The sequence below is a fragment of the Petaurus breviceps genome, unplaced genomic scaffold (genome assembly GCF_028583685.1).
Source record: "Petaurus breviceps papuanus isolate PSGF00001 unplaced genomic scaffold, PetGlider_PUasm1.0 91041, whole genome shotgun sequence".
NCBI classification, from domain to species: Eukaryota; Metazoa; Chordata; class Mammalia; order Diprotodontia; family Petauridae; genus Petaurus; species Petaurus breviceps.
Genome location: NW_027187400.1, coordinates 36,941,244 through 36,966,940, shown reverse-complemented (window position 1 = coordinate 36,966,940; position 25,697 = coordinate 36,941,244). Strand labels below are relative to the sequence as shown.

Here is a 25,697-nt window from a genome sequence, read left to right as displayed (position 1 = left end):
TGTTAATTCTGAGGGTTTGTTTTGCTTTTTCCAGCTGCAGGATACGGACACCTGCCACACACTCCCATCATCTTCCATCACCTTTTGTCAAAGTGGAACAGGAGATAGCCAGACCCGGAGTCAGGAAGACTCATCTTCCTAAGCTCAGCTCTGTCCTCAGACACTTACTAACTGTGTGACCCTGGACAAGTCACTTAACCCTCTGTTGGTCTCAGTTTCCTTATCTATAAAATGAGCTGAAGGAGGAAATGGCAAACCAGTCCAATATCTCTGTCAAGAAAACCCCAAATGGGGACACAGAGAATCAAACACAATTGAACAACTAAACAGCTACAACAGCAAAGCAGCTAAAAATGCAGTGAAACCAACTGCTCCCCTGTTTTAGAAGAAGCTTTGGTAAATTCAGTCTAAGGCCTCCTTCACCCTTTTTTAAAACTAAGATTCAAAATGCTGTATTCCACATTAAAATCACATTTCGTATTGTGTGCTTTTGGCCGAAGATGGGGTTCTGTTTCATTGGCATAGGGGATTAGCCCCGTGTGGAATCTCTCCATGTTGTTTCCCACTGGTTGGCAGTCCAGCCAGGCATTCAGAAATGGGTCTGGGGTGAGGGGTGGCAGGGGGAGAAGGAGGTTTACTTTCTAAGCCCTGTACTTTCTCCCCTTCCTCTTTTGATGACATCATCCTTTTCTTTTCTTTTCTGGAGTTGGTAGGAGATTTCTGACTTGATCTTGTTTTTGTTTGGTGCCTACATTTCCCCTTTAATGGAAGCTTTGAAATTGAGTTAAAGCATTTTCACATGCCTCCCCCATAGGAACTAGCACCTCTGAGAATTTCCAGGTAGACACAGTAAGGGAGTATGGGGGTGTGATCCTATCACTTTGATTACAGAAAGGAACAGAGACTGCCAGAAAAACAAACAAACAGCTTTTCCTGCTCTAGGCCCTGTGACTCAGAGCTGCTGGAGCTCCTGGCCTGGTTCACTGCCCTGAAAAGTCTTGTCTGTCAGAGGCCTGATGCCATCTTCTCTCTCCCCATTTCATTTTGTATTCCCCCTTTGCCACCATAGATTAGGAAACTGGACTAGTCTTGATTTTTCTCCGTTCTTGAAAGACAGTGCTAGCTAACAGCATTCTTTTCATTTTCCCTGAAAGACAGTGAGTGATGCCACGGGATGATTGTTCTTGCTTCATTCATCAGCTCATGCCAGTTCCATTCTACTGTAGTTTAGGAGGTGGATTTAAGATCCAGTGTGTGAACCTGGTTTTTATGGAATTTTCATTTCTGACACTCCTGCAGTTCTGGGGCCAGTTTACTCTGGGATGATGGCTTTAACCTGCCTCCTCCTGCCCCTGCACTTGGCAGAAGACTCACAGTTAGGGTTAGATTGCCCCAGCTTTACCCACTGACCAGGGTGGAACAGGGCTAGCCAGCAGACTGACCAAGTCCTTGCCCTTCCTTGATGCCATTGCTCCTCCGTGTCTGGACTCCTGGCACTGCATCTAGGCACTCCCTGAGTCTAGTCTTGTGGCACCTGTGTTCCCAGTGAGCCCACCAAGAATCGCATTAATGGCTCCTGTGTAGCCTTCAAAGGCTATACAGAGCTGAAAAGGTTATCATCACATTTACTCTTCAGGGCAATCTGTTTCTTCCAGTCTACAAGCCCAACATGCCATCCCTCAGACCACCTCATTCTTACAGTGCTTTTGTTTTTACACAGCAACAAGCTTCCACTTTTATCATAGAAGTTAGTGGAGAGCTGCAATTGAGCATGCAGAATTTTGACTTTCTCCTCCATAAAGTGAGGGCGATGTCTGCTTGTGATTGGAATGAACTTATTGTCTGAGTGACTGCATTGTGTCCACATGTCCCCATCGCCCTAATAATGCTTCAGCTGAGGCCAAGGGCTATTGAAGTCTTAAGATTTTAGCAACAAAACCCAAGGATTTAACATGACTAGAGATAGTATTCCTTATGTGCTGTGAATAAAAAGTTTCCTTTGGGGGAAGTGTGCTGTTGGTCTGTGTCCTCTCCTCTTTGGGCCCTGGCTTGTTTGTACAGAGCACATTATTGTGAGTGTACACGCACACACACACACACACACACACACACATACACATGCCAGAGAGAGAGAGAGAGAGAGAGAGAGAGAGAGAGAGGGAGAGGGAGAGAGAGGGGGGGGGGGGGGGGGGGGGGGGGGGAGAGAGGGAGAGTGGGAGAGAGGAGAGAGGGAGAGAGAGGGAAAGAAAGAGAGAGAGAGAGCGCGCCTTTATAAAGGAAAGAAAAATGGTATGCCTACAGCTGTGTTCCAACTGCACTCACATATTTTTTATTTAACTTGGATTTTTCAAAAGCCCCATCCCAGCTGTGGACCCTCACTGGTTTTTTTGATGTGGTGATGAGCAAGGATACTGTCAGGGTCTGCATGTCTAAAATCAGCCCCAGATTTCGTCAGCCCCGTCAGTTCTGTGGGTGTCTGGGAGCAGCTTCAAGGATGAGGGCTCAGCGCTTCTTAGAACAGCAGGCTTCAACTGGCAGTTGCTTATTATAAAAGAAAAATAGTGTGGTTTTCCTTTGTGAAGATGCATCTGAAACCTAATCTAGACCAAAGTTAAAATGGTACCTCTTATTCAAGAGAGTAACCTTTGATTTGAATGAAATGGAGTAAGTACTGTAACCTAAGGGTTTCCCTCTAAGCCTCTTTTTCTAACAGGTGGAGAATCACCCAGCTCCAAGTATTCAAATGAGTATCATTAACCGAGAGGAAAAAATGGAATATCCTTCTTTATTCTGGCCGGATACAGTTGTTGTTGTTACTGCTTCTAGCATAGACTACTTTCCTCACCTTGTCTAAAGGCCTCAGTATCTTCATTATTTATGGAAAATCTTCAGCGTTCATAAATTCTGGAGGGGCAAGAAGCTCATTTCCTAAAAAGAATTGGCTCTAGTGATTTCAATCAGGGAACTAATTCAGAGTTTTTGCTTATGTTATAGACACCCACGGAAGATTGCCTTTCTTGTACACGTTTCTCTCATCAGTTTAAATCAACAGTTCATTGGGTACCTACTACGCGCCTAGCGCTGCACCAGGTCATGATGAGAAGCACATTTGGAAGGAAGCAGCGCTAGATCTGGAGTGCAGGCTGCTTTATTACCTCCGTGTGACGTGACGTCCGCCTCCTAACCTTTCTAGCCCCCCCCCACTAGTCTGTGCTATGAGAGATTTGGATAAGCAGATGCATCTCCTAAGCTCCTTCCAGTTATAAACCCTGAGTGTGTGTGTGTGTGGTGGGGAGGGAGGGAGGCTTAGAACTGTGATTTTTTAAATCACACGATCATATACAGAACAAGAGGGTTCCTGCCTTTCCACTCCACCCTTAACCTTCCATCATCACCCTCCCATCTCAACAAAAACCCATTTAGAGGCATAGACTGGCTTCCTTGACTGAGACATGCCTTTTAAGCACAGCATACTCCAGCAGCTAGGTTTCCAAGGCATCTCCCCAAAGTCAAGTTTTCAGCTATGGTAAAGCCCTGGGATACCCGGGGAGATGCCCAGAGCTGTTCAGAGCCAGTCTTCCTCCTCAGAAATATGCTTCTCTGTATTGGAAATTTGAAGAGCCCCCATTTCCTTAGAGTCAGGCCCTTGTCGGGGCTGCCAGTTACATTGAACACTTTAAAAACCAATTGTTTACATTTTCTTCTTATAGCAAAATTAAAACTAAGCAACAGGGTCAGTTTCTGATGATAGCAACTGGAACAAACTGTTAGGAAATTCGGCTGAAAGTTTTTTGGTCTCGTTCCACTGTTGGCGAGGATGAGCTGGCGTAAGCCCGGCCGAGGGATGGCAACCAGCCAGTTTCCTTGAACATTTGTTCTCCTCCCCACCCCCATCCCCCCTTTTTTTTATTAAGACAGCAGAGCATAAAGAAATATTTCCTCGAAGAGTGATAGGAAATCAAAGTAGAAGAGGCGGTGGCAATGTGATTGTTTTCTCTTTTCCAGACAGGGCTACATGTGTGAGAGCTCTGGTGTGCCACTCCTGGATGTGGTGCAAGCATCGGTGCAAAGTGTGCTTGCACGTGAGGAAGGCTGGCAGGAGTAATCATAGGACGACTGAAGACTTTTGAACAGAAGGAACATTTTGTTCCCAGTTGAGCAGACTTTCGGCAGTGGCCCCAGTGTGAAGGGGTGTATTATGTAACATCCCTAACTGACCCTGGTGGGGAAAGTGGCACTGCCCCGGATCTGCCCAAGTTAGCATAAGGAGAGCCTTTGGGGGAGAGGGCGTTGGGTCATGGAGTCCGGCCCATGGGTAGATGACATCCAAGGTTCTCATGATTCCTCTCCTTCTTCTCCCTTTCTCTCTCTCCCTCTCCTCCCTCTTCTCTCCCTCTCCTCCATTTCCCTCTCCCTCTCTTGCATTTCCCTCTGCCTCTCCTCCCTTTCCTCTCTCTCCCCCTCTCCTCCCTTTTCTCTCCTCTCATTTTAAAGACAAGATTTGGAAACAGCAGTAGATTTTACACCAAGCTTCCAACTTCAGAGTTGGGAATTGGTGGGGGAAATGATTGTGGATAGTTATTCTCAACAGCAATGTACATATGCCCTACCTAGGGAAGAGGACGCATTCAGGGTCTGCCTTGGACCTGACATCCATTCCACAAGCCTTGTGAGTGAGGCTAAAGTGTATCCTAAAATAGGTGTGTTAGATATTGGTTGATTTTTCTCCTTTTCCAAGGTCTGTGGAGGGAGACAGTATGCTCAGTTCTACATTATAATTCTCCAAATAACTTTTCTTTATCAAGACAAGTCATTTATTCCTGTCAAGCCAACTCAGACTAAATATTTTTCTTCAGGCCCCATAAAAACTTGGTTCTCTATAAACTCATTGCTTTATTGGTCACCACTGGGCCTTAACACAAGGTCTGGAGCGAGCAAGCCCAACTGCCTGGTCCTGCCAAGGGTCTGGAAGTGGAGCAGTGCCTTCTGGGATCTTGGTTATTGATTTCTTATTGAGGGTTCTCAACTTCTCGGGCTTCCTTTGACATAATTTGATTTATTTTCACCAGACGGGGCCTCAGGAGTCAGACATCCCTTGGCACTTGGAACCTGATTTGAGTGTGTGATATGGTTTGTGTACTAGCCTTCTGATCAGTTGGGGCCCTGCCAGTGCCATCTCTGAGCAGGACATTGCAGACCAGATGCCTTTGTGGTGTGGTTTGGCTTCAGTTGAGTTCGTCAGGGTTGTGAAAGGTAGTGAATGGCCTGCTTTTAATCAGTAGCGTGGGCAGTCATTAGTCTCTATTGAGTTCATCATCTTTCTGGGACAGTCTTAGCCAGACCTATAAAGTCATTTGGAGGACCTTGGACTCTTAGAATCTGATGTTCATTAACATCAGCAAATTTCCTGAATAGAATTCCCCCACCCCACAGTAATAAAGGAGCCAATCAGTGCGGGTTGTTGGGCCTGACTTTCAGCTTCTTTCCCTACTTTGCCCCACCCTGATTTCTCAGAATTGAATTTTGTTAGATATGAGAAGGAAGAGGTGAACTGACCTCGTGGCCTTGTGAGCATTTTTCACACATTCCTTTTTACTAGGACCCTTGAATAGTTAGACCTTACCAGTGACCCTGGAGGTCAGAAACCTTGACACTATTGGTTACTAGGAATGTCTTGTGTTATGCTGATTGGACAGGCATGGATTAGAACCCCATTGGTAAAGGGACTAGCCACAACTGATGAGTCCACAGCTCCATGGGAGTGTTTGAAGACCTATGAAAACGTGATTTGGGAATTGGTGTTGAGGCATCCCACAAACCACCACAGGGTTTGTCTTCTATCAATGAGAGATGTGCTGAGACTTCCAGAGATACTTGGCTTCTGTGGGGGGGTGAGGTTGCTCAGCTGTATGGCAGTGGTGGGCCCTAACCTTTTCCCAAGACGGCAGCACATCATCATGTCACCCCAGCATTCAGCGACCCCACGTTCCTCACATAGCTAAGACTCAAATCATTAAAAAGAAGCGGGGCCCAGTTACTCATTGGCCTGATCTTTTGTCAAAGCATCACTGTTAGGTTCCGGCTCCAGGATGGCCTCCCCTGCTGTTGCTGCCTCTGCCAGCCAGCCCTGAGCAGGTGTTTGGGCTTCAGGTGTGCTGTTTGGAGGGGCGGGGTGTCCGTAAACTTGTTTACTGCTCCTACTTCCCCCCTGAGTTTGTCTTTCATTTGTCTGACACTTTTTAGCCCCTAAGAAGTCTATCTTTGAGGTTTTTAAAATCAATATCAGACAGGCGCTTGGGCTTGTGGTTTTTCTCTTGGTGAGAACTTGGCTTAATTTTCACGCCCCATTTCTGTATCTGTACAGACAGGAAGCTCCACCCTTTTCATGGTGTAACCGACCCTAAACTCTTTGTATTTACCAGCTATAAAGGAAACTGTTTAAATAATAAATGGTGAGTTTAAAAATCCATGTGGGAGAGATGGAAAGGCTCCCCATCTCCCTGCAGAGGTCAGAGGAAGGGTGTACAAGATTGATTTCTATGGGGATCCATCCCTCTTACTCCATTCCCATCTGAATTAGATGTGTCTCTGTTCTCTTTAAAATGCACATAATGAACTTTTAAACAAACGCCTTTTATTTATTGAGTAGCTGATCTCCCATTGGGTGAATTGCACTCCTCTCTGGACCTCAGTTTCCTCTGGGAAGTAAGGGCTTTGGCCACAGTTCTGAATCCTAAGATCCTGTGAATCTTTAAGCTTACCTATTCCTCCCCCAAAATCCTTCAGGGCACATCCAGATCCAAAGCTGGCAGCTGAGATAGATAAATCCTCTGTTCTTCTTTGGACAGAGGGATAAACTGAGGCCCAGAAAGGGGAAGGAACTTGCTTAGTGTCACAGAGTAGCCAAGCCAGCACTGGAACCAGCCAAATCCTCTGGGTCTGAATCACAATGGCTGCCATTTATTTTTGCCCCTTTCAGGCTTTGCAAAGGCCTTCGCAGCCATTAGCATGTTTCTAGTCTCCTTCCCGTCTACCTGCTGCTCCCATTATCATTGGCCTTTGCCAAACGTTCATACATTTTCTGCTGTGCTCCCTCCCCGCCCCATTCTGGCTTTGGGGACCTAGCAGCAATTGTGGCTTGAACACATCTGATTTCTCTGCAAATATAAAATCTCTAGATCACAATACTTGCCCCAAGCCTGCCTGACCCCATAAGCACCTGGGCCAGGGTGACTGCTTCCTTCGCCTTCCAGGTCAACCTGGCTGTTCCCTCCAACCAGCTGATAACTGGTTTTTTTCTTGGGAGTTTCATTGGAAATGAAATGAAAACAAAATGAAACAGTGTGAATGGCATTTCCATCTTTTAACAGTATCATCCTATAAGTTCACTAAAGAAACAGTGACCAGGACAGCCTCAATCTAGTGTTTGGCTTTGAGTCTAGACATAGTTTCTTGACTGTTGGGTTTGTTAGGAGGTTGAAACATCCATATTTCCTGGCTACAAACTATATTGAGGCCAACATTAAACTTTTCTCTTTCCTTCTGTGGTTTCAGCTCACTCCCCTCCCCCCAAAAGAGTGGTCTTAGTTTGCATGCCACCCCAGAGGGCACAGAGGACACCCCCTTTGACTTGGCAGTCAGAGCAAGGAGGAGCAGGGCCTCTAGGGATTTAAATGAGAAGAACAAGCAAACGGATTCCCTGGGATCAAGCTCGAAAATCTGAGGAAGTTGCCCAGCAGGATAAATGGAGGTGTTAAAGGAGAAACATAAATCCAATTCCATCCTGGCCTTTAGAGCCCAGATAAACTTCCCTGGGAAGATAGAATCTCGAATAGCTTGGAACATCCTTTCTGCTTGTCTCTACCTGCTTTATTGATGGTACAGCCTTTTCTGGGCATGTCTGGGGAAGCCAACCTCATGGATAGGCTGCTATCCGCATCCAGACCTGGCTCCGTGTCCTTAATTTTGCATTAGTCTTTTTTGGAGTTGCCAGTCCCAGAATTAGACATGATCCACTGCCTTCCCAATAGCCCAGCGCTCATGCTGAAACAGGAACAGTTAGTGTCCAGGCAGACTAGATATGGGGACTGGGGAAAATCATGTTCCGCCCACAAACACCTTAGGGCTCATGTCCCTAACCAGGAGGCTCAAAGAGGGCCAGGGCATGGGGAAATGGCTAGTGGGCTTTGGTCTGTTTCATGCCCCTGCAGGGCAGGCTTCTTGGAGAAAACACAGTTGGGCCTGAAGGAGAGGCTTCCAAAATCCCACTGCCATTTCCTGTCACCTTATCCAGTCCACCAGCATTTCTCCTCTGCATGTGTCTGTGAGAGGCTCCTTTGGCCTCTTCAGTGGAGGGTCTTGGAGAGCTGTGGAAGGCTGGCCTGCCCACTCTGTGGCTCCCAGTATTGAAACCCTGCAGTCATTTAAATGCACCCCTCCTTACCCTGGTCCAGTCCTAGCTCCCAGGATGTCAACCTTGTTCTTCTTTTTAAAAAAAGGTGGCAAGGGAATGAACAAGGACCTTGCCCCCTTTAAAAACACAAATAACAGCCCCCTGTCCTGGACCATTTCCCCTCTCTTCAAGAGGTGTTTGTTTTCAGATTCACCCTGTAGTGCAGACCCTGTCGAGGCTTTGTGTGTCTTCCCAGCCCCACAGCCTCACTGCCTGGGTCTGAACAGAATGTCCCTCCTGCAGCTGAGTGAGGGGCGGCTCCAGTTCTCAGGCCTGAGGCTCACCACCTGTTGTTGCCTTGTTCATTCCAGCCTCTCCTCCTCCCTTCCTGGCCCTTCCCTCCTTTCCCTCCCTAATGGTCAGCCTGGGATCATTATAGACTTTACAAATACCTTCTGGATGCTGTCACTGCTTCTGCATAGGCTCTGTCTCTGCAAAAGAAACCATTGTTTAGTCGTGGGGGACAATCAGAGTTTTTGTCATCTTGGTGTTAGAGTTGAGAGGCATGCCCCTTCATTTATACGGAATGGATATTGTCCGCACGTTTGGAGCTGAGAAAACCCAGGCTGCATATGTCCATTAGAGACTGATGTTTGGCTTTGGAGCAGGGTTACTCTGTGCTCAGCCCCACTTACTCAGGGTGGTGGTCTTGGTGCCCTATTTTCACAGAACCTCCAGGGTTATATTTAGAACTCACTCATGAATAAGTAAGGAGAATACACCCAGTGTGATGACTCCACAGGCTATCTGGAGCCAGTACCAGGTTCCTGTCATTGGCTAGAGACCAGTTTGATGAAACTGGACCTCTCAGGTCCCTTCTCTACCTGGAAGTCTGGTAGTGACTGAGATGTCTTTTCACACCCTCCGATAGGTCAGCACTCATAGCAAAGTGAGCTGTGCCATCACTATGTATCTGGACTGTTCTTTCTCGGTCTGCCTGTATGGTAGGAGGTAGAAGAATAAAAAAAGAGGAATCATTTTTTTCCCACCTGAACCCTCCTGTCATCTTGACTGAGGAAAAGGCAGGCTCTAGACCCTCTGGCTTTTGCAATGGTATCATCTCGTGTGAGGAGGAGGGGAGTTTCAACTTGTGTTCCCCAAAATAATAAAGATATCTGCAGAGTCCGGGTTTTCTTCGAATGCCCGTTGTAGACTTGCACAGCTTGTGAAGATCTTCCTTGTAAGTGACATTAAAGAAAAGCCATCTCCTCTGCCCAAGGACTTTCTCGTGCCGAAGGGGGGGTGATGTACAGGTCTGAGCCGAGGCCCTTGTGGAAGAGGCGAAGCAGGGTTCTGGCACTTTCCCCCCAATCAGTGCAGCTGGGAAGTAGTGAGGTCATCCCATAACAACCGTCACAAAGAAAATAACAAAGTCGGCTGTGTTCTCGTCGAACCGATTTTTCCAGCTTAGAGATGGCATTACATTTACCTTTTTTACACACCACACAGGCAGAGTAATTTTTGCAACTCAGCACAAATGAAAGCCATAACACGAGCTTCCTTTTTAGACATTTTTCTGAATCTTTCTTCTCAGCAGCTCTGTCTGTAATGGGCTAATGCAGTCAGTATCACCCTAGCTGGCTGTGTTCTCCATATTTCACTTGTGACATGAAGTTTGGGGTTCTTTTTGCCATGGCATGCTTGACTCACTGGACTTCTCTTCTCTAACTGTACCTCTTTCCTCTTATCTTCAGGTCCCTTCTGAGCCCCCAACAGCCATCAAGCCCAAAACAGATGATTCCTCTACACAATCCCCTCCTTCTTCTGAGAAGGACAAGCAGTCCAGCTGGTTACGGCTGGCAAGCTCGTCCAATAAGGTGATTTTTTAAATCATCCTCTTTATGCTTTCTGGATTAAAACTGGGTCCATAGAAGTTGTATTTGTTTTTAAAGTTAAAAAAAAAAGAATGCTTCAATCTGTATTCAGACAACCATCAGTTCTTTCTTTGGGGAGGAATAGCGTTTTTCATCCTAAGTCCTTCAGAGTTGTCTTGGATAGTTGTATGACTGAGAATACCTAAGTCATTCACAGCTGATCATCTTACAGTGTTGCTGTTACTTTGTACATAGTACTTTTCACTTTGCATCAGCTCATTTAAGTCTTTCCAGGTTTTTCTGAGAGCATCCTGCTCATCATTTCTTAGAGTACAATAGTATTCCATCATAGTCACATAGCACAATTCCTGATTGATGGGCATCCATTCAATTTCCAATTCTTTGCCACCAGAAAATAGCTGCTGCTAATATTTTTGTACATATAGGTCTTTTAAAAAAATATCTTTTGGGATACAGACCTAGTAATGGTATTGCTAGGTCAAAAGTTATGGTTTTATAGCCCTTTAGGCATAGTTCCAAATCATTCTATAGAATGGTTGAATTATTTCACAGCTCTGCCAACAGTGCATTAATGTCTCATTTTCCCCACATCCCCTCCAACATTTGTCATTTTCCTTTTCTGACCTATTAGCTGGTATAAGGTAGTACCTCAGAATTGTTTTAATTTGCATTTCTTCAGTCAATAGTGAGTTAGAACATTTTTTCATATAACTATAGATAGTTTTGATTACTTCATCTGAAAACTGTATTCATATCTTTTGATCATTTATCATTTGGGAAATAGCTCTTTTTAAAAAAAATTGATTTAGTTCTCTATATGTTTGAGAAATGAGGCCTTTATAAGAGAAACTTTCTTCAAAATTTTTTTCACTGTTGCTATTGGTAAATGTCTTTCCTTCCATCCTAGACCCCCTCCCCACCTCTGTTTATTCTATTCCCTCTCTTGGAAGAGAGAATTTGACTCTCCCATTCTCTTGAAAGAATTCTGCTCATGCTCAGGGTACAAGAGACACTGTTCTTTATACATTTATATGAAATCTGAAAGTGATGCCTGTCCACGTGTTTGCTCCAAAGTCCACATTCTTTAAAAAAGAAAAAGACTACTTGGGACTTAGATTTAATCCTATTCCATGGTTCCCCGATGAAATTTGATATGGGATCAAAATCAACAATGGTAGACAATCTCATTTGGGGCTCGTGGGCCAGATGGACAAGCTATGAGACCAGTCCCCTACATCCTTCTTGACATGTACACTAGGAAAGTGTACTTGTGAAAGCTCTTTATTGCATCCTCTCATTGGTGACTTGCATTTTTAAACAGAGCATTGGCTGCATGCATCCCCGTCAGCGCCTGTCCGCTTTCCGACCTTGGTCCCCCGCTGTTCCTTCAAATGAGAAAGATCTCTCCACACACCTTCCTGCACTGATTCGAGACAGGTAAGGTTCCCCTTTGCCGCTCCAGGAGCTAGAGGGTTACAAGTGAATCTTGAAGGGGGCTACGAGGGTGGGACCTCTGGTTTTTGTGGAAATTGTCCATGGTGTTGTGCCTCTGTAGGGTGGGGAATCAGATGACTCTTTCCAGTCCCTTGCTCTAATGGAGCATGTCTTTGGATTGTGATTTTTTTTGCCTTTCTTAATGACATTCTAAACTTGATAATTTTTTTTTCCTTATTGGAAGCAGAAAAACTGATCTTTTCAAATTTGTGGGGCTTAAGTCTGTTTTTCTAAATGACCTAGGTAATCAGAAAGTTTGGGCCGCTGTCCAAGGTGATGTCCAACTGATATGGTGTTGTTAAGAGTCTGGGTACAGTTCTTGACATCAGCCCCACCCAGGACAATGATGCTTAAAAGCCTGTGCATAGATACTGGCAGATCATAGCTTTTCATGGTATTTGTTGGGTGGGCCTTTCAGGGAGATTTGGCTCTTCCATTTGGTTCAAACTCACTTGAATATGGAGTCTAAACCTGTGATCTCTTCATCAGTGTGGAAGTTTCCTTCACAGATGTTGACACCACAATCCTTTTGTATCATAAGGTCTTGGGGGGGGGGAGGGGTCACCTGGTATACTGAGAGGTCACATAGCTGGTCTGTCCCATGTCAGAGGTCAGATTTGAACCCAGATCTTTCTGACTCCCCAAGGCCAGACCAGCTTGCCTCTCTGCTTGTTTGAGATATTAGTGTTACTTAGTTGTTCTGTTTTTCTAAGACTACTTGTTTTAATCAAATGTTCTGTTTGCTGTGCTGGGTGGTTCTCTGCAGTAGCCCCCGGCTCATGCTTTCTCCACCTTTCTGCAGTTTTTATTCATATAAGAGTTTCGAGAATGCCGTGGCACCCAATGTGGCGTTAGCTCCTCCCACACAGCAGAAGATTGTGAGTCCCCCTCCCTGTACCGCCATCGTGGCCCGGGCCCCTGAGCCCATCGCCACTTCTATACAGCCCCGGAAAAGAAAGCTGCCCATGGAGAACCCTGGTGTGCCAGAGACCTTGGTCCCCGTCACTGCCCCAGAAGATGAGAAGGATTCCGAGGCGGATGTGGAAGTGGAGAACAGAGAGGAATGTAAGTGTGAGTCAACTTTTCTCTTTTCCTCCTAAAAGAAAACTGGTTTACTGTTCAAGAAGAGGTTCCCATATCTGAAAGGAGTGTGAATGCGAGTGTGTTTCTGTGTGTATGGAATGAGTGCGAGCGAGTGTGAATGTCTGTATGAGTGCCTGTGAGTGTGCAAGTGTGTGAGTGAGTGTGAGTGACCGTGTCTGAGTGTGAGTGCACCTAAGCGTGTGGATATTCTGTGGGTGCTTGTGTGCACAAGCATGTGAATGCCATGTGCACAAGTGTGTGTGACCAAGCGTGAGTGTGCGTGTGTGTGTGCGTATCCTCGGCCCTCCCTAGGAAGGCGCTTGCTTGGCACAGCTGAACTTAATTTGCCCTGAGATTTGAGGCCATTGTTTTAACTTTGGTTTTTTGGTTTGTCTCTCTTTGTAGTCACTTCCTCCTTGTCCTCGCTCTCTTCTCCATCCTTTACCTCATCCAGCTCAGCCAAGGACATGAGCTCTCCAGGAATGCAGGCCCCTGGTGGCAGCGGCAGCGGCGGTGGCGCAGTCAGCGCTTCCTTCGAGGCCGTGGCCCACGCCGAGTCCCACAGCAATGGGCTGGAGGCTGAGCTGGAGCATCTGAGGCAGGCCCTGGAAAGTGGTCTGGACACTAAGGAAGCCAAAGAAAAATTCCTTCATGAAGTTGTGAAAATGAGAGTGAAGCAGGAGGAAAAGCTAAACGCAGCCTTGCAGGCCAAGCGCAGCCTGCACCAGGTAAGAGGTGGTCTGGGCCAGGATACTATACAAGGCAGCCCCTCTGAGCTCACACAGAGCATGTGCCGACTCTCCCTCCAGAAGACTCAGGGTGGGGCCCCATGCCCGGGCCCGTCCCTGTGTGGGCCTAGAGCCCTGCGCCCCCACGTCCTCGGGGGAGGCACAGAGAGACTGTCTTCAAGATGTCTCCACGTGCCCACAGTGATCCCCAGCGAGTGAGTCGCCCCCTCGGCCGGCTGCCTTGGACTGGCTTCTCTCTCTAATGAAGCCGGAATGTTTTTCTGTTATAATGAGGCCTGGGCTATTTTTAGTGCAGGGAGTGAGGAGCAGCTGCACCAGAGACAATTTCACACTTTAACTGTGCGCGTTTGCCAAAAGTGGGTACACTCACATACCCGCCGACAAGGAAGGCCTAGCTCCCAGGGCCTGTTGCATGCACATCAGATGATTGATTTTTCTGAAGCTTTGAAAAAGACCAGGAATGACCAGTTCCTTGGTTCTGACCATTCCCTGTAGAAAAAGAAACATTCATGAAAAAGAGAACCACAGAATGACTGGGGGCATCCGCGCTGCCACAGGCCAAGTAGAGCCCCCCCCTTGGAAAATGTGTTTTCTTCTGCCCACAAATATTTTCATTTTGTCAGCCGCTCTCTTCCCTGCCCCCACCCACCGAACCACCCAGCTGGCGGCTCCGTGACACTCCAAGTCTGTTACCAGGGGCCTGTGCCGAGGTCCCTTCCTCTCAAACAAGCTCACTGAGCTGCTTTCTGCCGGCCGCTGTCTCTGAACTTGCACCCCATTCCCCAACCCACCCTCCCCATAAATAAAGCCGACAGGTTAAGAGTAATAGGAAGTCCGAGTTGGGGGGGATGGGTTGGTGGCGCACATCCATCATTTTGAATGCATTTGGGTTTTTGCTTTTGGTTTTTATTCAGTTTTCTTTCTTTTTTCTTATTGGGACACAGACAAGGTGGGGTCTGGAGGGGGGGGGCTCCCTAGGAACTCTCCAGAGTCCTGGGCTGCAAGTCTGCATGCCAAGATGAGCAGTGTTGGTGATATTGAGAGCTGGCATGTGATCTGGGTGTGGGTGTACCCCCAAAAATGTAAACACAGTCTGAGAGAGAACATTTAGCACTTAGGGGTTTGGTTCTTTTTTTTAATTTCCTAGGGTGTTTAGAACTCTGTGGCCCACCCAAAGGCTGCAAAATTAACACCTCTGTCTAGCACAGTGTGGCAGTGAGAGATTGTCTGACAACTCTGTGGAGTTTAACAAGTGGAATGGTTTTAGCCCAATACAATGCTGTCAGCATTTCACGTTCCAGAATTTTAAAAATTAACATCAATATGTATTTTAGTTTACGTCCAATGGGCCCTGGCTAATATTTTCATTTTAATCTGGTTTAAGGATTGATTTCAAATGGGAATATTAACTAAATGTCTTTTGCAGGGTGGATGGCATGGGGATTAGATTAGCTAGGCTTTGGGTTTAGGGGAGCTCACTTGACAAGGTCAGTATTCAGAGATGTTCTCCTCTCACCACCCCACACACACAACAAGCTGGTGAATTCTGGTGACCATACAAGAAGCCCTTTGGTTTCAAGGACCTCCAACAGAGGTCATTGGTTCCAAGAATGGCCATTGCCTCTTGTTTGGCCTGACCTCGAACAGAGGTCACTGACTTTTTACATGTAGCAGAAACATAAAGAAGGGGCATCTTTCTGCAGACAGCCTTTTCTGGCTTGGCTTTCTGGTCCCCCCCCCCCCAATTTCATTTTCCTCTAGTGGACATGAAGGTGTTATGTCCTTCCCCTCATTTCTCTTAATCTCTCCTTTCCTCCTCCCCCACCTCCACCCCATCCAAGAGCTGGTGGGCCTGGCTGGAAAATGAAATCAAAATCTCTCCTGGCCCATTGTTAGCTTGATTGTGTCTTAGTAAAGCTGTTATTTTTGAAACAGCAAATATGCTTCTTAAAGGGAATTGGGACCAGACTTTTAAAATGTATGATTCCCTAGAAATAAATGGAATATCAGTTCAGAAAGATTTGTGTTAGATCCTATAGCCTGCTTTTTAGAATTTGAGGTGTTTAATTTTGTAAACAGTATTTTGTTTCCACCTTGTCAGGGGAAGTTGTGTAGAGAGGGCTGTGCCATGGCCCATGTTGACCAGCTTGGGCTATAGGATAACCGGCAGCTCAAGGAGGGATCCTGTGGCCTGCTGGCTTGCTTTCCCCTCCCAGAAGGAGTCAGTCTAAGGACAGGGTCACCTGGGGCTTTAAAAGCAAACTCACCTTCCTCTCCTTTGTGCCCCGGAGGAGCTGGAGTTCCTGCGAGTGGCCAAGAAGGAGAAGCTTCGAGAGGCTACGGAGGCAAAGAGAAACCTGCGGAAGGAGATCGAGCGTCTGCGGGCCGAGAATGAGAAGAAGATGAAAGAGGCCAACGAGTCCCGGCAGCGGCTCAAGCGGGAGCTGGAGCAGGCCCGGCAGATCCGTGTGTGTGACAAGGGCTGCGAGGCCGGCCGGCTGCGGGCCAAGTACTCTGCGCAGGTGAGCCAGCTGGGCCCCTGCAGAGGAGCAGACTGAGGCCCTGGCCTGGGCCTGGGAGGACTCGCACCCGTGCCCTGGGCAGCCATTGCCCCACGTTGCCAGGGCTCAGCTAGGTCAGGGAGGAAGCCCTGGGGCTCTGTGTGTGGAGACCCCTCTGCCTGCTGCTGGGCTCTTTAGGGGAAGGGGCAGGGAGTGGATCGTGTTGCTGCCCTGCAGGAAGGGATGTGCTCTCAGGCCTGATAAGGGGGTCCAGACTAAACAGAGGGAGGGCGCGAGGGCACCTGACAGCATAGGCCTGCATCTGGGGGCCACTGAACAGGTGGGGCCAGCCAGCCCCCATTCAGGCCTCTGGGATGTTTGTGTCCTCTGGCCAGTAACCGCAGCTTACAGGGATTGGGCCCTGCTCTGTCCTGGTTCCTTGTGTCTGTGCCAGGGGGTGCCGGGTGCGAAGCCTTGCTTCATGCTCGGTGGGTTCCTCCCACCCACTCCTTTCTCCTCAGTTTCTCCAGGAGATGTAGCATCTAACAGGCGCAGGTCGAGGTTGGGGTCAGCACACAGAACCTCGGAAGGTCTTTTAGGCTTCATGAGCACAGGCCTGAGTGCTGCTTGTGAGCCTGCCCAGAGCCCCCAGCCCCCTGCTGCTGGGGCTGGCTCCCACCTGTAACAGACTTGCTACATATAAATTGTCCCTTAGCTCCTTCCAAGGGCTGGAGAGGTTCTGCCTCCTCCTTGGATATTCCTTTCCACCAAGGAGCCTGAGAGAGAGAGCTGTGACTAAGCTCCTGCAGCCCCTCCTCTGGAAGCTCCACCCTTGAACTTGACCCCCCAAAGCATACAGTGCCAGTCTCCCAGACTGTTCAACCAAAAACCTGCCATTCCCCTCCAGTACGATGGCCAGTCACTGAAATTCCCCTCCCCATCTCTGCGGCCCGCCATGGTTGGCAGAGTTGGTCCTCAGAAGGGTAAGAAGTCCCTGCTGGGGGTCAGCGCTCTTGCCTTGTAAGGTAGAGGTGTGTCCTACATGGGCTTCTAGGCGTCTGTGGAGGTGCACAGGTGTCCGTGGGGGCATGCACCTCTCTCCTGGACCTGGCTAACACCTGTCTCCCTTTGCTTTCAGATCGAGGACCTGCAGGTGAAGCTTCAGCATGCAGAGGCTGACAGGGAACAGCTCCGGGCTGATCTCCTGCGGGAGCGGGAGGCTCGGGAACATTTGGAGAAAGTTGTGAAGGAGCTTCAGGAGCAGCTGTGGCCTAAGCCAAGCCCTCAGGCCAGCGGTGGCCACAGGAACGAGCTGGATGAGCTACCGCCTGAGCCCCGAGCCTGATGCCACTCCCCCTGCCAGTCATGGGCACGTGCGTGTGCGCCCACACGTGTCTGATGGGGGGAGTGCTTCCACACCCAGGAGACAGACTGGGGGTGCGCTGGAGGGCGCCTTGTCCCCTGACAGCTGAAGCACTGAGTCCTGCCCCACTCCCCGTCCGTATAGCACAACATCTTCCTGTGCCTCGAACACGACTGAGTGTTTATGAACTGCCCTTTTGGACGCCACCCGGCGACGTTTTCTACTGGCCGGCGAGCCAAGGGGGCTCCCCCCTTGTTCCCCGCTTGCTGGAACACTTTGAAACGCAAACTTTTGTTATAAGCTATTTAAGACAGTGACAGAGACTTGATTATCCAAGAAATGAACAAGTTTTTTATAAGTAACTTTTCAAAACCCACAAACACTTGGTGATGCACAGTTTGGATGAGTGTCCACGCTGCGGGGAGGAGACCCCGCTGGCTCCTGCAGCCGGCCCGCCAGGTTTGGGGAGCCCTCATGGCTTGGCCCTCTCATGTGGTTTGATTGGGAGATTTGAGTGAGTTTTTTTTTTTTTTTAAGTCTTTATTTTTTAAGTGCTAAGTACCCAGTTTTCCAGCATGGATGCTAGAAGAAGAAGAGTGTGTGGGAGAGAGAGATGAACTGAAAAGCTGCCCAGCCTTATTGAAGATGTATGTTCCAGCTCCTAGGCATCACCCTGAGTCTTCAGAGGGCCATGGCCGCTGTGTGCAGAGACCTTCCCCCATTGTGCCCCGGCACCCAGGAGGAGGAGGAGGAGGAGGGGGAGGCTGGCTGAGTCCCTCTGAGGACAGTCACTTCATTTGTTTTTACTGGATCGCGTTCCTTTGTTACATCCCCTTCCTCATAAAGGACAGTATTTATCTCCCCATTGTTCAGGTTGTCCCTGCCCACGTCCTCTGAGTGTCCAGCACTCCCGTCGCTGCTGTGAATGATCGGTGGCCAAGCCTTTCAGTGTGACCAAGGGGGCTGCTTTAATTCTGGGATCCACTGAGACCCCCCCCCACCCCTGCACCGGAACAAAATGCAGCATTATGTCATCGCTTGATCTTGGGGCTGTTTTCTGTCTGTTTGTTTGAACTCATCTTTAGACTGCACTTTGTTGAAAACTCCCTGTCTTTTTCTTTCTGCTTATCAATCAGCTTGAGTTAAAAGGTTTTCACTTTTAAAATATATTGTACCAATGTTCTCAAACAGACCCTATCCTAGCACTTAAGTGCTTAGAAAATTCCCTTTGGTGCTTGGTTGAACAAGGGACACATAAGAAAACAATAATGATGCAAAACCTGAATCCTGGGGGGTCATTGTGTGCCTTCCTGCGTCTTGTACGTTCAACACTGACTTGTGACTCCCCCCTCTCCGAACCCCAAAATACCTATCGACAGTATAGAGAAATTGAATTGACCAGTATCAAAAGAATTTCGTGCTTGCTCAAAAGCATTTATTCCAGATAATCTCATGTGCTTTCACCTGTTTGTGCAGATTTATAGAAGGTTTGAAAGTGATTTTCCATAGACAGGAGGTGGCCTCCCATTCTAAAATTATAGTATTTACATAAAAAATAAGATTTTACCGGAATTCTATGCTGACCACCATAATGACTGTGAGCATTAACAGGAAGTTAATGTATTAGGTGCAAAAAAAAAAAATAATAATAATTATCATCTATCTGGGGGAAGCAATAGCTAGAAATGGCTAAACCCATGGAAATGAGGCACACCAGAGCCTTGGCAGGTTTTCCCCGAGCTTGGGGATCCTGGTTCTGTTGACGTGGCCCCTTCTCACGTGCAATGCAAAAGGAACACTGTTGATACAGCGTTTTATGTGGGATTTTTTGTTGTTGGTTTTTGTTGTTTTGCTTCTTTGTATGTTTTTCTTTTACAGTTATTAAAAATTCATATGCATGGAATTTAAAAATCTCTGCCATATGTATATTCATTAATGGGCATTATTACTGATTTGTGTAAAGGGTTTATTTTGTTACGCGATATGCGGAATACTGTTTCAGGCTTAGGTATTTCCAGATTTGTACTTTTCAGCAATTTCTTCAAGGGAAACTAGCGATTGAGTTTTGAGCAGTGCTTTTAGTGTGTTAGCGTATCTGTGTTGCTGTGCTAGGTTGCCAAGTCAAGAAATTACACAGAGAACAAAAGGCTTTCCCGTGGGCCTGGGTTTGCTGGAAGCCACCGTGCTCAGGGAGGGTGGCTGGGGCTTGGGTTCTGCGTTCTAGACTCAGGTGTTGAGAAGGTGGTCCTCCTTACCCAGCAGTGGACAAAACCTTTTTCACTTCCAGGTGAACGAGCCTTGGGGAACCACTCCTCCCCCACCCCCTGGTGGGCATCTCCCCAACATCTCCCCTCCCCCCATTTTCTGCCAGAAAGTGCATGTTCACACCCCCACCCTGAGCCTTGTTTCTTGAAAAATCAGTGAGATCTGAACACGTGCAGTGACCTGTCCCAAAGAGTATGGGGTTAGCTCACACCCCCCTGGTGATCCTAACAGTATTGAATTACTTGGGCATCAGATTTTTTTGAAGGCCAAATTTTCCCCTTGAGAGCATCCACACTAATTCTGCTGGGTACAGGCGGCCCTCACAACGCAGCTGTGTTGATTTCCTGATGATCGGTTCATATCAGAGCTAGGAAATGTTGATTTTTCTTCCCTTCTCTCACCCCCCACCCCCAAGCTGGCGTATGCAGCCCCATGCAGAACCTTTTCAAATTAAAGTTGTCGATGAATGGAATTCAGTCTCATTTCACAGATGATGCAGAGCGATGTGAACAGACTATGGGAACAAATTCTCCTCACCAGCAGCTCATTGTTAGCTTGTTTTTCGGTCAATTAACGTTCTTTTTTTTTTTTCTCCCAGTGTGCACAACCCCAAATTGGGTGGCTTGTGATTGGACCCTTCCCCCACCTTGGTTATTTTGTTTGATAATAGTAGAATCACTCGGAACTGACTCGAATGTGTCTGGGTGCGAGCCCCTCGTCACACAAATGAGAGCTGCTTTGCCACATTTTTGTAGCTGCTTAAAGTACGGGTTTCTAATCGTAGGCCTTGTAGGAGCACCTTAATGAACCGCAGCCTTGGAGGGGGAGGAGAAGGAGGAAGAGGAGGAGGAAGAGGAGGGGGAGGAGGAGGAAGAGGAGGAGGAAGAGGAGGGGGAGGAGGAGGGGATTGGTTCCCTGTGTGATTTCTGTGTATGAAGCATTTTTCTCCTGCAGCCGAACGAGGTCCCTTAGAGACAGAACTGCTCATAGGTTTTACTCCATTATTGCAGCTGTAGCTTAGTTTTCTTTAAGAAGAAGGGAGAAGAGGTGTCTTGTAGGCTGTTGACTCTCCCTATACTTAAATATATTACCTAGATAATTGTATATTCAGTTTAATTACTCATTGTTTCTATACTGAAAGAAGACTTAACGAAGGGAAAAAACCAACAGCAATAACATTCATGTCTATGGAGCAGCTAACTAGTACTCATGATATTCTGCTTTTCATACAAAACTAGCCAATATGTAAAAAACAAAAACAACAAAAAAAATTCAACATGTAAATACTTTTTTTTTCCTTCATTTTACACTGTTGTATTATAAGTGTATATGGTGGTTACTTTTTTCAGAAACTCTTTCTTACTCGGTAGCTGTCTCATTTTCTGAGTTGTGTTTTTAACAAAGAAAAAAAATTCTTTGCTTGTCTGTTGGGGGGGTTGGAAAACACTTTTGGCAAGTTTTCAGTGTGGGTTAACATTTTCCATCTTTTGTTTTGGGTCCTTATTTTCATGGTAAAATACTTTATTATTAAAGGTTAAATTCTCTTCTCTCCCCCCCCCTCCAAAAAAAAAGTCCACATGTTTTCGAGGGAGGTGTTTTTGTTTGTCAGAAGTCATAAATGACATTTTTTTTCAATTGAGGAAAAAAAATCTACATTTATAATAGCCAAAAGCATTTCAGCACATTTCTGTTGTCCTGTTTTCTCCTATGCTGCTGCTAATGACAATATTATGACTTACCCTACTATTCAAGAACTATTTTTATGTAATTAATGTATGCTTTCTTGTTTATAAATGCCTGATTTTAAAAAAAGGAAAAAAAAGAAAGAAAAAAGCTTGGCATATTTATCTATCTTGCTGTGTACCCTGTTGGTCCCTCCCCTCCCCCTTGAAACAGATAATATTGTAAAATAAAGGCCTCTATGAGAATATGTATGAAAATAGCTCTGCTTATATACCAGTGACTGAATGTACAGTGTATAGACGCATTACCTAAAATAAACAAAAGTGTTTGGTTCAACTATTTCCACATTCCAGAATCTTCTGTTTCCTTCCTTTTGGGCATTTGGGACCAGCCCAGGGTTAGAAGGGGGGTGGCTTCTTTCTGTCTGCTCTGTCTCCCCAGCTGATGCTGATGGGTGCCCCTTGAGCAAGGTTCTAACTGAACCCAAAGTTCCTTTTTGTTTCCTTGGTTCATTTTCCCGTTAAAGGTCAATCTCTTTCAAGGTCAACAGGTGACCTGGGAAGTTTTCCTTCCAGCCCTTGTGTTAATGACTGGGTAACCCCTGTTGTTAGTCTACATGGGCTGATGGGGCTCCAGTTTTGAATGGAGCAGAGAAGGGATCCGTCTTCTCTTAAGCCCCGAGTCCCTTTTCTCTCTGGGTATGCGCTTCCATATGGTCCAGGGTAAATGAAATCTATAACATTACCAAAATCCTGACCTGCCTGGGAGCAGGGACTTTTCAGAGAATGGCAGGAGAGAAGAATGGCCGTTTGCTGGTGTGACTCTCCCAAAGTCTGTAAGTGCCCTCTTCCCACAAGCCATTGCAGGAGAGGAGGATGAGGGAGTGGCATGGGGTCAGCACTGAGGCTGAATTCATGCTGGGCACCACTAAGGGATCATAAGACAGCTAGCTCCTCCACTGGGGGGGCACGAGGGCTCAGGTGTGTGGAGGAAACAATCACCTCATAGAGTATCTCATCTCCTCGCCCCCCCCTCCCTGAAAAGATTCATGCCTTTTAATATTTTAATCACTAGGGTTGCTTTTCTATTAAAGTACAAATTATCCTCCAAGCTTCCAGGAACCCAGCAGCAAGAAGGCTCTGGTCCTTCTACCAAGAGAGAGTAATTAGCGATTGAGAAAGAACCGAGCTGAGGGAGACTCCATAGAGGGGGAGTAAAAGTTCGTTTGGGTTAAGGGAGAAATTATACTTTTATCTAAAAGTATAGCTCACTGATTACTCGAGGTAACTGCACATTCTCTGCATATATGTGCTTTCTCATTTCTCCTCGTGTACTTTGACATTTATTCATTTGAAGTTTCAAATCTTGGGTTTCTTTGGAAGGGTGAGCTGGAAAACACCTTCTCTTTTGAGGAAGCCCTAAATGGTAAAGAGAATGAACCGAAAGCTTGCGTTTTAGCGTAGGGGCATTAAGAGGGTTACTGTGTTAGGGACTGAGATTTTAAATGTCCAGGACTCCATTGCAGAATCGGGCCAGTTGGCAGAGAATTTATTGCTTTAGGGTTACCAAAGCCAGCTCCATCTAAGATTAGCCCAAGGAAGAATCCCATCCCCTCCTCTAAAGCCAGATGGAAGTTATTTAGGGTTAAACTGACCGCTGTTGACTTACATGTTAATCCAACTACTATTCTATCCAGTTCCAAGAATGCATGAAGCACCGAGTGCTAGGCTTGGTACAAGGAAAGGTGCAAAGAGTAAATATGGTCCCCAACCTCATACAGTCCATGGTCTAGTAGAGAAATTGGGGAACCAGAGGAAAAACACAATACGAACACAGCGGAGTTGAATATGAAAATATCATTAGAGCAGAGGAGTCCAAAAGGAGAATATCTTAGTATCCTGGATCTAGGAACTGGAAGTCAGAGGATCTCTAGATTAAAGTCCCTTATTTTATAGATAAGTAAAACCAGTCTAAGGATATGGTCACCCAAGTGATATGTCAAGTCGTAAGATCTGAACCCAGATCCTTTGACTAGTCCTCTATTCTACTCTGCTGTTGAGAGAGAGGGGAGAAGGCTTTCTGGTGGCATTTGAGTCAGGATTGGGGGAGAAAGAGCATCTTAACACAAGAAAACAGTGAATGTATTCAAGCTTGAATGTCCATTGCATTTTGAATCCTCTGACTGGAGGGGAAGACACTGGAGGCAGGAAGGCTCCTTAGGAAGCCATTACAAGGGTTTTTTAGATAGAGTTATACCTGAGGGCCTGGTGACAGTGGGAATTGAGAAGGATGGACAGATGGATGAGAGACCCTGGAGGGATTAATGGACCTTTGCTGGTGGTCTCGGGAGCTCCGAGGTCCACATCCTAGGAGTAGCTACTGCTGGCAGGTCCAGGTATACCAGGGTAGCAGGCAGCCTTGCTATCCATAGGACACAGGGAAGGAACAATGGCGGACCAAGGCTGGGTAGGAAGATGAGGGAAGTATGGTCACTTCAAATCTCCAGGTCACATCGAGCCTGAGTCCCAATCTCCCTCCCTTCTCAGAAGCTGACCTCGCAGACCCTCAACTGGTACCTTTAGAGTTTGGAGGCAGATCAGTACCAGTACACCCACTGGGAGCAGAGGCCTGAGAGACATTCTGTCCCCAGTCTAAGACCCAGCCAGTCCCCCTGGCTCCAGGCAAGCTAACCAGCTCTGGAAAATGAGGCCGTCTCCTCCTGTGTCCATGGGGCTGTAGAGGATGGTTCCCACTGCAAACACATCCTTCTAGGCAGTGAACTTTTGACACACCTCAGCCCATTTCCCACCTCAGGAATTTTGCCTTTGCTGAGTCCCTCCTCTCTCCATCTAAGGCCTAACCACTTCAAAGCTTGGTTCAGATCCTACCTTCTCTTGGAAATGTGCCCTAACAACCCCAATCGCACAATGACGAATAAGCCCCAGTGGCCAGTTTGGGGATCAGGGTGAATGAAGTCTGCCTCTCTCTTCACCCTTCCAGACTCAGCTCAGACACCACCTTCCCCCACAACAGGGGTTCTTCACCTTTGGGCTACTACTGACCCCTTTGGGCTGTCCCTCACTGGAAGGGTGAAGCCTAGGGACTTTTTCTCAGAATAATGCTTTTAAATGCATCAAGTAAAATCCATCAAAGTAACAAAATTCCATTACAAAGGAAATCAATTATAGTGAAATACAGTTAATAACAATAATAGCTAATGTTTGCCAGACACTGTGTCTCTTCCCTTACCCCTCTTCTGGGGTCTCCTTTTCTCCCCTTCTCCCTGAAGGTTTGATCAGCTATGACAGCCCTTGTGCTCAACCCTAGGAAACAGCCCGTGAGAGATCCTGACACTGCCGACATCCATCAGGTAACTTGATCCTGGAGATCATGTGGGCAGGGGAGGGGACTAGGGACTGTCAAAGGAGTCCTCCTCAACCCACCAGCCCATCACTGGATGGCTTCCCTCAATTAGCAATAGCAGCAAGAAGGATTTGTTAAATGCTTACTACGTGGCAGGCACTGTGCTAATCGCTACAGATACAAATATTAGCAAAAAGAAAGACAGTTGTTGCCCTCAAGGAGCCTACATTCGAAAATGGGCAAAGACAACATAGAAAAAGGAAAAGAGGTGGGGGACTGGGTTTGTACTTGAACAGGAGCATGGTGGCAAAGTCCAGAGGGTCAGAATCAGAGTAGGAAGGCGAAAGGAGGATGGCTATCCTGGACCCTTCCTCAGAATAAAGGCTCTAGGAGGAAATCACCAATGGAAGAAGGGAGATATGGGGGTGGAGAGACCTTCTGGAGTGAATACTGAGGGAAGTTCCTGGATGAGAAGACAGCTGAAGGGTGAGAAGGCAGGTGAAGCATGGTGGCAAAGGCTGGAGAGTTAGAATAAGAATCCAGAGATGAATGAAGGATGGCAGTCCATGGCGGGTTGAACCCTGAGGGACCTCTTCCTTGGTGCCTCAGGAATTGGCCATCCCCATGAAGAAACCATTTGCCATGAAGCTGTGGGAATGGGAGAATGGTCATTCATGACAACTCCCCCCACCTCAGACCACTCCACTCTCTTGAGTTCATCCACTTCTCTTTACTTGCACCCAAACTATGAAGGGTCACCTCTCATCACCCCTCATCAACCTCTCAACCAGACCATTGTTAGAGACTCCTATATGGTCTCCCTGTCTCAAGCCTTTCCCTTCTTTGATGCATCCTGCACCTTGTTATCCAAATGATATTTCCAAGTTTATTTATTTTTAGTTTTCAACA

General features: G+C 47.0%; 1 protein-coding gene across 7 annotated transcripts in view; it reads left to right on the top strand.

Moving 5' to 3' along the window:
* Nucleotides 1-21,772, top strand: part of SKI (SKI proto-oncogene) — a 136,399-nt gene extending 114,627 nt beyond the window's left edge. The window contains exons 2-7 of one of the 7 annotated variants that reach the window (XM_069078852.1): nucleotides 10,147-10,269; nucleotides 11,609-11,724; nucleotides 12,584-12,846; nucleotides 13,270-13,592; nucleotides 15,905-16,135; nucleotides 17,253-21,772. In XM_069078852.1, coding sequence (XP_068934953.1) covers nucleotides 10,147-10,269; nucleotides 11,609-11,724; nucleotides 12,584-12,846; nucleotides 13,270-13,592; nucleotides 15,905-16,135; nucleotides 17,253-17,459 — 1,263 coding nt within the window. In that variant the 3' untranslated portion in view covers nucleotides 17,460-21,772. Of the gene's footprint in view, nucleotides 1-10,146; nucleotides 10,270-11,608; nucleotides 11,725-12,547; nucleotides 12,853-13,269; nucleotides 13,593-15,904; nucleotides 16,136-17,252 lie in introns of all 7 variants that reach the window. The other 6 variants (XM_069078851.1, XM_069078850.1, XM_069078849.1 and 3 more) reach the window with 6 other exon arrangements.
* Nucleotides 21,773-25,697: the final 3,925 nt, after the last annotated feature.